This window comes from Meles meles, chromosome 7 (genome assembly GCF_922984935.1).
Source record: "Meles meles chromosome 7, mMelMel3.1 paternal haplotype, whole genome shotgun sequence".
Lineage (NCBI taxonomy): Eukaryota > Metazoa > Chordata > Mammalia > Carnivora > Mustelidae > Meles > Meles meles.
Genome location: NC_060072.1, coordinates 105,087,696 through 105,100,886, shown reverse-complemented (window position 1 = coordinate 105,100,886; position 13,191 = coordinate 105,087,696). Strand labels below are relative to the sequence as shown.

The 13,191-nt window shown below is 46.3% G+C and overlaps 1 protein-coding gene across 3 annotated transcripts in view; it reads left to right on the top strand.

Moving 5' to 3' along the window:
* The window catches only part of CD4 (CD4 molecule), a 38,655-nt gene extending 25,464 nt beyond the window's left edge, over window positions 1–13,191 (top strand). The window contains exons 4-10 of one of the 3 annotated variants that reach the window (XM_046014039.1): window positions 7,650–7,808; window positions 8,264–8,527; window positions 8,884–9,216; window positions 10,002–10,202; window positions 10,800–10,912; window positions 11,258–11,325; window positions 11,697–13,191. In XM_046014039.1, the coding sequence (XP_045869995.1) occupies window positions 7,650–7,808; window positions 8,264–8,527; window positions 8,884–9,216; window positions 10,002–10,202; window positions 10,800–10,912; window positions 11,258–11,325; window positions 11,697–11,727 (1,169 nt within the window). In that variant the 3' untranslated portion in view covers window positions 11,728–13,191. Of the gene's footprint in view, window positions 1–7,649; window positions 7,809–8,263; window positions 8,528–8,883; window positions 9,217–10,001; window positions 10,203–10,787; window positions 10,913–11,257; window positions 11,326–11,696 lie in introns of all 3 variants that reach the window. The other 2 variants (XM_046014038.1, XM_046014040.1) reach the window with 2 other exon arrangements.

Genomic DNA, 13,191 nt, shown 5'->3' with positions numbered 1-13,191 from the left:
AAAAGGAGAATGAAGTAGGAGAACTCAGTCTATCTGCTTTCAAGACTTATTATATACCTAGAGTAATCAAAGTTATGTGGTATTGGTCGAGGGATAGACACATAGATCAATGGAGCAAAATAGAGAACCCATAAATAGATCCTCATAAATACATCCAGCAGACTTTTTTTTTTTAATACAAAGGTGTATTGAAGGAAAGATAGCATTTTCAACAAATGGTGCTAGAATAATTGGACATCCATAGGTAAAAACAATCATCAGCAACAACAAACCCTTGACCTAAGTCTCACCCATATTTAAAAACTCAAAATGGACTATGAATTTCAATGTAAAGTTATAGCCCATACAAGAGAACTTTCAGGACCTAGACTGGGCAAAGAGTTCTTAAACTTGATACCAAAAGCACAATCCCTAAAAGGAACCATGCATAAATTGGTCTTCATCAAAATTAAAAACTTTGCTCTGCAAAAGTCTACTAAGAAGAGGAAAAGATAATTTATTAAATGTAAGAAAATATATGCAAACTACCTATCCAACAAAGGACTAGTACCTAGAATATGTAAACAATTCTCAAAACTCAATTCCAAGCCCCCCCCTCAAAAAACAAATCCCAATCCAATTAGAAAATGGCCAAAAGATATGAACAGATATTTTGCCAAAGAAGATATAGAGATGAGAAAAAGCACGTGAAAAGGTCTTCAACATCATTAGTCATTAGGGAAATGCAAATCGGCACCATGATGAGGTATCATTACACAGAATGACCAAAATAAAAAATAGTAACAATACTAAATGTTGGTGAAGATGAAGAGAAACTGGTTTACTCTGGCATTGTTGGGGGAGTATATAATGATACGGCCATTCTGGAAAAAAAGTTTGGTAGTTTCTTTCTTTTTTTTTTTTTTAAGATTTTATTTTATTTTATCGGACAGACAGAGATCACAAGTAGGCAGAGAGGCAGGCAGAGACAGAGGAGGAAGCAGGCTCCCCGCCTAGCAGAGAGCCCGATGCAGGGCTCGATCCCAGGACCCTGGGATAGCAACCTGAGGTGAAGGCAGAGGCTTTAACCCACTGAGCCACCCAGGCACCCCATGTTTGGCAGTTTCTTAAGAGCTAAACATGCAACAACCCAACAATTGCCTTCCTGGGCATTTATCCTGGAGAAATGAAATGAAGATTTATGTTGACTCAGAAATTTGTATATAATTGTTTATAGCAGATTTACTCATAATAGCCAACAAGTAGAAACAACCCAAATGTCCTTCAGTGGATGACTATATTTATATAATGGAGTACTTTTCAGCAGTAAAAAGAATGAACTATAGATATATACAGCAACCTGAAAAAAAAGTCAATCCAAAAAAAAAAAAAAGTTACTACCAAAGGTAAAATACTGTGTAATACATTTATATAACATTCTTGAAATGACAGATTATAGAAATGGAGAACAGATAATCTAGGGTCTGGGTTTGAGGGAAGGAGATATGGCTAGAAAAAGGCAACATCCTTGTGGTGTTGAAAATGTTGTGTATCTTGACTGTGTCAATGCCAATATCCTGGTTGTGATGTTCTACAATTTTGCAAGCTGTTACCATTGCGATAACCTGGGTAAAGGGTACTTGAGATTTCTGTATTATTTCCTATAGTTATATTGAAATAAAAATTTTGATTTAAAAGATCAAAAGAATAAAAAGATTAGCTCTCATAATTTCAAAATAAAACAAACAAAAAATGAAGCTCCATATGTATATGCTTAGAAGGATATCTAACATATTTTAAATGGGAGGAGTGAGTGTATGTTAATATAATCCCATTTTAAAGATTTATTTATTTATTTGAAAGAGAGAGAGTGGGGGGAGGGGCAGAGGGAGAGAATCTTCAAGCAGACTCCCTGCTGAGCTTGGAGGCCAATGCAGGGCTCAATCCCATGACCCATGTGATCATGACCTGAGCTGACGCTCAGTTGGATGCTTGGGGCACCTGAGTGGCTCAGTTGGTTAAGTGACTGCCTTCAGCTCAGATCATGATCCCAGGGTCCTGACACAGAGCCCTGTGTCAGGCTCCTTGCTCAGTGGGCAGTCTGTTTCTCCCTCTCCCTCTACCTGCTGCTCCCCCTCCCCCGGCTTGTGCTCTTTCTCTCTGTCAAATAAATGAATAAATAAAATATTTTTTAAAAAAAAAGTCAGATGCTTAACTGACTGAGCCACCCAGTTACCCCAAAAACAATCCCATTCTAATTTTAAAACTCCATATGTCTGTATGAGCAAAGAAAAAAGTATGGAGGAATCCACACAAAACTGTTTATAGTAATATTAGAAGGGTAGGCAAGGGAAAAGGGAAGATCTGAGCTTGTATAAATTTTGTAATTCACAACTAAAAAGTAAAGACTATTCTCATGCAACTTTTAAAATATGTTATTTTATGTTATTATAAAATGTTATTTTATAATAACACAAAATATGTTATTTTATATAGCATATAAAATATTTTATTTTATATATACATATACACATAAAATATGTTATTTTACTTTTAAAATATGTTAAAATATGTTATATAAAATATGTTATTACTATAATATTTCCATTTCATTAAAAATTGTTTTAATACAATTGCACCAAAAATAATAAGATAACTAGGAATAAATCTAACCAAAAATGTAAAAGACCTGTACTCTGAAAAATACAAAACACTGAAAAATACAAAACACTGATAAGGAAATTGAAGATGACACAAAGAAATGGAAAAACATTCCACACTCACAGATGGGAAGAGCAAATATTGTTAAAATGTCTGTACTACCCAAAGCGATCTGCAGATTCAATGCAATTCCTATCAAAACACCAACAGCAGTTTTCACAGAACTAGATCAAGCTATCCTAAAATTTGTATAGACCATGGAAGACCCCAAATAGCCAAAGTAATCTGGAAAAAGCAAAGCAAAGCTGGAGGCATCATAATTCCAGATTTCAAGTTATATTACAAAGCTGTAGTAATCAAAACAGTATGGTATTGGTATAAAAATAGACACATCAATCAATAGAACAGAATAGAAAATCCAGAAGTAAACTCACAAATATATGGTCAATTAATCTTTGACAAAGAAGGCAAGAATATCCAATTGGAAAAAGACAGTCTCTTCAACAAACGGTGCTGGGAAAACTGGACAGCCACGTGCAGAAGAATGCAACTGGACCACTTTCTTACACCACATACGAAAGAAAACTCAAAATGGCTTGAAGACCTCAATGTGACACCTGAAACCATAAAAATCCTAGAAGAAAACACAGGCAGTAACTTCTTTGACATCGGCTATAGCAACTTCTTTCAAGAATGTCTCCTGAGGCAAGGGAAATAAAAACAAAAATAAACAATTGGGGCTACATCAAAATAGAGCTTCTGTACAGTGAGGGAAACCATCAGCAAAACCAAAGGGCAACTTATGGAATGGGAGAAGGTATTTGCAAATGGCATATCCGATTAAGAGTTAGTATCCAGAATATACAAAGAACTGATATAACTCAACACCCAAAAAGCAGATAATCCTTTCTAAAACAGGGCAAAAGACCACAGACATTTGTCTGAAGAAGACAGACAGATGACCAACACGCAAATGAAAAGATGCTCAAGGTCACCCATCATGGGGAAAATGCAAATCAATGCAAATCAGAACCACAATGTCTTATCACCTCACACCGGTCAGAATGGCTAAACGTAACATCAACAACACGAGAAACAACAAGAGTTGGGTGAGGATGTGGAGAAAAAGGAACCCTCTTGCACTGTGGGTGGGAATGCAAACTGGTGCAGCCACTGAGGAAAACATTACAGAGATTCCTCAAGAAGTTAAAAATAGGGCACCTGGGTGGCTCAGTTGGTTGAGCCACTGCCTTCGACTCAGGTCATGATCCCGGAGTCCTGGGATTGAGTCCCGCATGGGGCTCCCAGCTCCATGGGGAGTCTGCTTCTCCCTCTGAACTTCTCCCCTCTCATGTTCTCTTTCACTCTCTCTCTCAAATAAATAAATAAAATGTTTAAAAAAAATTTTTTTTAAGTTTAAACTAGAACTACCTTACGACCCAGGGATTGCACAACTAACTGTTTACCCAAGGAATGCAAGAACACTAGTTCAAAGGGATACAGGCACCCATAGGTACTGCAGCATTAATTTACAACAGCCGAGATATGGAAGCAGCCATCGACGTCCATCGATAGATGAACGGCTAAAGAAGGTGTGGCATATACACACAATGAAATATTACTCAGCCATAAAAAAGTATGAAATATGGCCATTTGCAACAACATGGATGGAGCTACAGGGTATAATGTCAAGTGAAATAACTCAGAGAAAGACAGATACCACATAAATTCACTCATATGTGGAATTTAAGAAACAAAACAAATCAGCAAAGGGGAAAAAATAAGAAAGAGAGACAAATCAAGAAACAGACTCTTAATTATAGAGTAAACTGATGTTTATAAACCTAAATTATAGGTAAACTGATGTTTACCAGAGGTGGTGGGTGGGTAGGGGTAGGGGGATGGGTTAAATAGGAAGAAGGAAAAAAAATTATTTGGTTTTTATATATTTATAAATATATATACATAAATATATATTGTATATATTTTACATAAATAGTTATATATTTTATATATTATATATTATGTTTAAAATTTATAATTATAAAATATTTTATAATTATATATTATTTTATATATTATATATAATATATTATATATATTTTTAATATATTCTGGATATTAACTCTTAATCAGATATGTCATTTGCAACCTAATATTCCAAATTAATATACTATAATATACAAACATTATTTTTTTGTCTAATGTACCCTATTAACAATACTATTATATTTGTTTCTACATTTTGGTTTGCATTTTTTAATTATTGTTTTAAGGATAACATTCTGGAAATGAAATTAAAGGTATACGGGTTTTGGTTTTTTTTTTAAGATTTTATTTATTTATTTGACAGAGAGAGAGCACAAGCAAGGGGAGAGGCATGTTCCCTGCAGAGCAGAGGAAGCCCGATGTGGGACTCGATCCCAGGACTCTGGGATCTTGACCTAAGCTAAAGGCTGTGGCTTAACCCACTGAACCACCCAGGTGCCCCCTGGGTATAAGTTTTTAATAATAGATAGTATATACTGCCAAGATGGCTTCCAGAAAGGTTCCATCCATTTACACTAAGTCTAGCTAACGGTGCCTTTTCCACTAGCACTCTTGCCAGCCCTGAGTAGTATTATTTAACACTTTTCTTCCTTCCTTTCTTTTTCTTTTCTTTTTGCTAATTTGATATCATTGTTGGGGCGCCTGGGTGGCTCAGTGGGTTAAGCCTCTGCCTTTGGCTCAGGTCATGATCTCAGGGTCCTGGGATCGAGCCCCACATTGGGCTTTCTGCTCAGCGGGGGAGCCTGCTCCCCCCTCCCCGCCTCCGCCTGTCTCTCTGCCTGCTTGTGATCTCTCTCTCTGTCAAATAAATAAAATCTCAAAAGAAAAAAAAAGAAAAATATATCATTGTTGTTTTAATTTGCATTTCTTTGATTGCCTGTGAGGTTGAAACACTGTTCTCCTTTCTAAAAATTCTCACCTTTTGTGTCAGTGTTTTTGTTCTGTTTCTAGGATTTGATTTTCCTCCAGAACAGCTCGCCTTCTCAACTTCCTGATCCCTGACTCTCCTGACTCCCGTGACTCCCCCAATTTCTGAACCAGAGAGTCAGGATTTTTTTTTTTTTTTCCTCTACTTCAATCCCTGGTTTCCTATCAGTCACCCATGATGGCTATTCCTTCCTTTGAAAGTGTGTTTCTCTTTCATCTTGTTAAAATGAAAGCAACAGGCCTAAAATGGTGTCACTTATGTTAAGGCCCCAAGTCAGTAAACCAAGACTTAATACCTAACCTAACTGCAGTTTCAACCCCCAGAAATGTGACATTTAACCAGTCAACATGGGAATTTCCTGGTCAGCACTAGGAAATTTACTGATGGACCTGTTCTGGTTCCCTTAGGAGGGTGATCTTTGCTAATAATTCCCTTTTCTCCACTTCCTCCCCACCTTTAATAACCTTTCCTTTTCAGGGGTACCCAGGTGGCTCGATGAGTTAAGCTTAAGTGTCTTACTTCAGCTCAGGTCATGATCTCAGGGTCCCGGAACAGAGTCTTGCCCAGCGGGGAGTCTGCTTGTCTCTCTGTCCCCCACCCCATGCTCTCTCTCAAACAAATAGATAAAAACCTTAAAACAAACAAATGCTTTCCTTCTCTGCAGTCCTTCAGAGCTCCCCTTTACTTGCAAGATGGGATGCTGTCCAATTCATGAGCTCATTAATAAAGCCAATGATCTCTACAATTCATTCAGTTGAATTTTTGTTATTTATTTATATTTTTAAAGATTTTATTTATTTATTTGACAAACAGACGGAGATCACAAGTAGGCAGAGAGGCAGACTGAGAGAGAGGAGGAAGCAGGCTTCCTGCTGAGCAGAGAGCCCAACGCGGGACTTGATCCCAGGACCCTGAGATCATGACCTGAGCGGAAGGCAGAGGCTTAACCCACTGAGCCACCCAGGCACCAGAATTTTTATTTAACAATCTTCTTTGTTCCTGTGCGAATGGCACCTTCATTAGGCTTGGCCACAGAACTCCCCCACCTGGATTACAGAGGAAGCCTCTGGGCAATTCTCTCTGTTCCCAGTCCCTCCTACTTGGATTTCTCTTCCACCTGCTTCCATACTGACTTCCAGACCCTTGCTTTGTACATGTCAGCCCCTAGTCCATTGGACCTGGCCTAGAACCCTCTGCCAGACATTCACCACGCAGCCATCACTTTTTTTTTTTTTTTTGGTCTAATATTGTACCCTATTAACAAATCCAAAAGGTAGAAAACAGCATGTAGTGAGAAGCCCCCCCAACACTTGTCCTGGGGGGTATTCATTCCCTCTCCCCAGGGGCACCCAAAGTTACCCTGTTCTTCTGTTTACTTCTAGAAATACGTGTTCCTATACCCAGCATCTGCGAAGAGATAGCTATAGATAGGTAAATTTCTCCCTCCTTTGTAGGCGAATGGTAGCCTGTCTAATATCTTGCTTTGTTCAGTTAATGATGTTTCTTAGCTATTATTCCATTCAGCAGATAGCTTCCTCCTTCTCGTACAGCATTCCACTGAAGGGGTGAACCATAATTCACTTGACCTATCCTTTCTTGGTGGAAGGGTATTTTTGTGCGTGCATTTGTAATTCCGGTAGATATTGTAAATTACCTTCTGAAGAAATTGGACTGGTTCATGTTCTTGCCAACAAGGCCTAAGTACGAGGTGAGGCAGCTACACAACTTACAAAACAAGCCAAAACGGCGCCTACTTCTTGGAATGGTGAAGATTACTTGAGATGATGCACGTAAAGTATTGGGCACTGTAGGAGGTGGCGCTCTGGAAATAAGGATATTATTTTATTTCGGATTAAGGCGATACTGTCCTGGCCAGTTAAGTGAGGGTGATGGGACCGCCTCACGGGTCTGGGGTTTTCTGATTCTGCAAGAAGTTAGGGACTGAGATCAGAAAAGTCGTGGGCCTTGCCCTCCCCAGGGATGTCATGCCTTCAGGCTACCCCAGCCTCCTCCATCTGACTTCTGCTCCCAGGTGCCTCCAAGCTGAAGCATCGTGTGGAATCGAAAAAAAACCTGTGGGACCAAGGATCCTTCCCTCTGATCATCAAGGATCTTGAAGCAGCAGACTCAGGGGTTTACTTCTGTGACGTAGAAGGCAAGAAGCAAGAGGTGGAGCTGCTGGTGTTCAACCGTGAGTAGATGAGGGGCCCTCCTGCCAACCGCCTTCCTCCCTGACTCCCAGTCCGCCACCAAAACCAGGCCTGAGCTGCTCGGGGCTCCTCCACAGTCCTGAGATGGCTCAGACTGGCCCCCGCGTCTCCTCAAACCCTCCTTAGGCTTCGGGTCGTGGTCTCGGTCTTGGTCTTGGTCTTGGTCTTGGTCTTGGTCTTGGTCTCACAGTGGGAAAGGAAGAAACCTGGGAGGTGGAGGGGTGCGGAGAAGGGCTGGAGCCAGAGGAAGGAGAGAAAGCAACAACAGCAGGGAAGAAAGCCCGCCTGAGGAGGAGAGAGGGAATCTCTGCCTCGGGCTAGGGCTGGGTTCCTGGGTCTTAGTGGGGGTAATGGAGAGACACTCTGGGTTTCCTGGCTTCTTCCTTCCCCTTGGGGATAGCGTGTGTGTGACACAGGTGGCCTGTTCCTTCCACAGTGACTGCCAAGTGGGACACCGGCAGCAGCAGCGGCGGCAGCAGCAACATCCGCCTGCTGCAAGGGCAGCAGCTGACCCTGACCGTGGAGGCCCCCTCTGGTATCAGCCCTTCCGTGCAATGGAAAGGTCCAGGGAATAAAAGCAAGGGCAGCGGCCAAAGACTCTCTCTGTCTGGGCTGGACCTGGAGGACAGCGGGACCTGGACATGCACCATCTCCCAGAACCAGAAGACAGTGGTGTTCAACATAAACATCTTGGTGCTGGGTACGAGGGGCGCCTCTCCCCTGCAGTCTCCCCTCTGCCTCAGTGGCAGACACAACCGCCCGCTGCTCCCACTGCTCTGCTCCTGGGTCTGCTGCTGGTCCACAGAGGGAGGCTCCAGTCCCCTCTGGAGCCAGACTGTTCTAAGAGGACTTCCAAGGGGGAGGAGGTGCTGCCTTGGGAACAATCTTGGGTGGAGAGACCAGAGAGGATGGGAGAGGTAGATGGCGACCTGAGGGTTTTAGACTCATGGTCCCTCCCCTTCCATCCCTTGGCTGTCCCCAGCCCATACCTACCCTAGCCCATACACCCTCATCTTCCTATCTCCGGACCCAGCTTCTTTCTCTTCCCAACTCCAGGTTTCCAGAAGGTCTCTAACACAGTCTATACAAGAGAAGGGGAGCAAGTGAAGTTCTCCTTCCCACTTAGCTTCGAGATTGAAAACCTGAGCGGGGAGCTGAGGTGGCAGGCAGTGGGCACTCCATCCTCCCTGCTCTGGAGCTCCTTCACCTTGGAGAACAAGAAGCTAATTGTCAAAGAGGTCCACCACCCCAGACTGCAGCTGAAGGAAACGCTCCCACTCAGCTTTATCCTGCCCCAGGCTTCGTCTCAGTGTGCTGGTTCTGGAACCCTGACCCTGAGTCTTGCCAAGGGGACACTGCAGCAGGAAGTGAATCTGGTGGTGATGCGAGGTGAGGAACTAGACTGAGAAAGGGAGGACGGGGGTGGGAGGTGGAGGGGCATGGCCCAGGGTTGCCTCTGAGGCAGGGTTGGCCCCAACAGGGAGGCCTCGGCCCTGGCCCTAGTTCCCTGATGGAGCTGATCCGGGGCCTTCTGGTTTGGAGCTGGTTTTGAACTGAGACTTGAAGCCACATGTCCTTCCTTGACATCTGTGAGCCAGCCCGGGGTGGGCTCTGCTGAGAATCCCCAGAGGGCCTGAGCTGGGAACCGGGGCTCTAATTCTGCCTCTGCCCAGCCCTCTGTGGCTCTCCCTAAGCCCCCTGCCTCTGCCGGCCTCTTTCTCCTAACGAGGAGAACAGAATCTGCTCTTAGTACGACAGCGTAATGTCAGGCTCTGTGCTGAGCTCTTCACTTCCTTATCTCCCCCATCACCGTGACTCCACAAATAATAATGGCTAAATCTGGATGCTCCCTCCGCACCAGACCCATTCAAGAGCTTTACATGTGTTTGTGAATTTACTGTGTATTTAATTAACGTCTGGGGCTGGGCTGTCGAGTCACTGGCAGGGACCCACAGATAGTAAGCATTGGGGTTAAGATTCAAGTCCAAGACCCTGGGCCTCGAAACCTGTCTTGTCTTTGTGTAACTGCTTGAAAATGTGCTCTGAGAGGCTCAAAGAGGGGGATTCATGTGGACTATTTTGACTGTTGTTCTACTGAAGCCCCTTAGGACATGGGGGGTGTTGGGGAGCTCAGAGATCCAGGCTCCCAGCCTCAGGCTCTTGTCCCTCTGTAGTGATGAGGTTTCCGAACAATTTGACCTGCGAGGTGATGGGACCCACCTCCCCAGAGCTGACGCTGAGCTTGAATCTGGAAGAGCAGGCTGCCAGGGTCTCGAAGCAACAGACGCTGGTGTCGGTGGTGGAGCCTGAGGACGGAACGTGGCAGTGCCTACTGAGTGACAAGGACAAAGTCCTGCTGGCCTCCAAGGCTGAGGGTAAGTGAGGACCTAGGTTCCGTGGTCTAACCCCGAGCCCCTTGCTCTTCAGTTGTGGGACCTTCCCTGGGTCAGGGGACACCACCCAGCGTCCCGGCCTCCCAGTGCCTCCGAGAGGGGTGGGTTATTCTCCTGCTGCCCCGACACACAGGGCGAACGAGGTAAGGCGAGGTGTGGTTCCTACCCGTAACCCCACAAGTTCCTGCGCCTTGAGATGCACAGCCCGGGAATGGGGCCCCTCTGACTAAGAGCCTCCGCCTCCGCTGGCTCCTTTCCAAACCCAGACACGCGCACATACTCACCCATGCACACACGCATGCCCCGTGCACAGCCTGAAACCGCTGCTTCCAGTTCCCCAGAGGGCCCTGGAGTCTCTAAACCTTAAAACCCCTGCCCCAGCCCTTCCCCTTCAGCCCTGGCGGCCTGTGAGAACCCTGTGGACCCTACCCTGCTCTCCCGGCCCAAGGCTGAGCCCCAAGTGGAGCTGGGCAGTGAGGCCTTCCTGGGGCCCTCCAGAATGGCCGGTGCCCCGATGGAGGGCAGTGAGCTGAAACATCTCTCTCTCTTTCTCCCTCTCGCTTTCAGTTTTGTCCCCAGTGTTCACCAAGGCCGGGCCAAAGCTCTTGGCCATTGTGCTGGGCGGGATCTTAGGTCTTCTGCTTCTCCTTGGGCTCTGCATCTTCTGCTGTGTTAAGTGCCAGCACCGCAGGGTGAGTGAGCCGCCCCAGACTCCCCTTGCACTCCCCATAGGGCATCCGAGCACCTGGGGCCTGTAGACAACAGCAATAACAACAGTATCCTGAACATGTGAGCCACTCCTGCCCTGGTCCCTCAGCCTGCCCAGCCGGTTCCCTCACAGCGGACTGGGCCCTGTCCCAGATCCCATGCCAAGGGAGAGACTGGAAAGAGCAAAGAGTTAATTCTGGGACAGATGGCCTCAGCCACAGTAACTGCTTCTTCTCTCCCAGCTCTCACCACTCCCCACTCCCCCCTCCAAGGGGCGCCTCCCTTCTGGAGGCCTGGGACCCTCACGACTCTCCTTTCTTCCTGGACAGAGGCAGGCAGAACGGATCTCTCAGATCAAGAGACTCCTCAGTGAGAAGAAGACCTGCCAATGTCCCCAGTAAGGAACTTGGCGGGGGGGGGGGGGGGGGGGGGGGGGGAGTGCGGAGAGGGAGGAAAAGGGGAGGGTGGCCGGTGTTGGGGGTAAGAGAGGGAAGAGAGGTGGGATGGAGGTGAGAAGATGGGGGCTCAGGGAGGTGGTAGAGGGCAAAGAAGGGTGCAAAGGGGTGGCTGAGGAGGTAGAGAGCAGGGAGAGGGTGGAGAGCAGAGGCGAGAGGGCAGCAAGCCGGGGATCTTTCTGGAGACCAGCCTGCAGCTGGGGCCCATTGGCTGCCAGTGCACAAGAAGGGAGAGTGCAGACTGGGAGCCGTGGGCTTCGAGGATACAAAGGAGTCTGGAGACGAATAAACTTGCTCTGCTTTGTTCCTCCAGCCGGCTCCAGAAGGCATGCAATCTCATCTGAGGCGCAGGGCCAAGGGAGTTTCCGGCTCATAGCCTCCCCAGCTGCCTTCCCTTGCCTTTGCTGCCTGGCTCCTAGGCTTGTGGAGCAGATGAATGTAGCAGACCCCAGCACTTCCGGCCCTCTCCCGTTCTCCTTGGCATTGGGCGTCCTCCTGCTGAGGCTTATACCATTTCTTCCCGGTTTCCTTCATATCAAGCCTAGCCCTATGGATGATTTCTTCCCAGCTCTCTCCCTCATGGCCCACTGGTCCCCTGGGGAATCACGTGGGACCAACCCTGCCTGGCTTGGAGGGCAAGGCTGGGTATTTGAAGCATGAAACTGTGATTTTACTGGTCTGGACCTTGGGACCAGAGGGGGCAGACCCCAGCCCTAGATCACACAGCCAGAGGAGGGTAGATCCAGATCCGAAGGCTCCTGACTGCCAGCTTCCACAGCTCCATTTGGTCTGCTTCTCAATCCATGTTGGCAGGACACAGACTCACATCGTGACCTGTGCACCAACAGGCACCCCTGGACCCACACGTGTGTACAGAGTGTACTTGTGCACTGACACAATTCCTTATGCCCCAAGCCGTATGTGTCAGTTTATGAGCCGGTTTCACATTCTTTGTCTGTTTAAACCTTAAGAAGATAGTGTAGAGCTGGGAGTGTTGGGACCAATTTATAGACCAGAAATGTAACTCAGAGAGGTCAGATGGTTGCCCAAGGTCACACAGCTAGTCAGTGCCAAAGGACCAGCCCAGGTCTTCTAACCCCTAGTTCCAGGGCTATGCCTTAAACACAGAGACAAGTACCACGTAGATGTCTGCAGCTGATTAGTCACTGATACCCAGGACCCAGCTCTGGATTCATAAGAGCACACCACCCCAGACAGGGCTTGCCTCAGAGAGTTCAGAAACACGGAAAAGGAGCCCCCCCTGTCTGAAATCCCTCCACAATTCACCTGCCGGTGGCAGAATCCTATTACCAGAGGACAAAGCTGTTAGTTCTCCTAATCAGAGCACAGGCTGGGAGCCATAGGCCCTGTGGGAGAGAGAGTACCCAGTGACCTACCATTCACCCTGTTGCAGAACCTTCTGGAAGGTGAGCTTTGTCAGGGGAAGGGGGCAGGGAGTTGGCTGGAGAGGGAACCCTCTGAGGGACTCCTGTAAAGGGTGACAGAGCCAGGCTACCATCTCCCTGCCCTGTACTTTCCTTCATCCCTTCCCCAAACCATCCAGGATACAGGAAAATTGGGGTTACAAGAGGCTTCTTCTTCCTCTTCTTGGTCCATTTCTCTCAGGATCCCCAGCCTCCTCTGTCTCTCCTTCCTTTCCTTTCTCACCACCTGTCTCAGTCCTGACCCCCTTTCCCTAGTCTTCTCTTTCCAGCTTGCCCCTTCCAGGAGGACTCCCTCTCCACTGCTTGCTTGGTATTCCTGCCCACTCCAGCCCCTGCCACAGAAAAATACAATAAACTTACTAT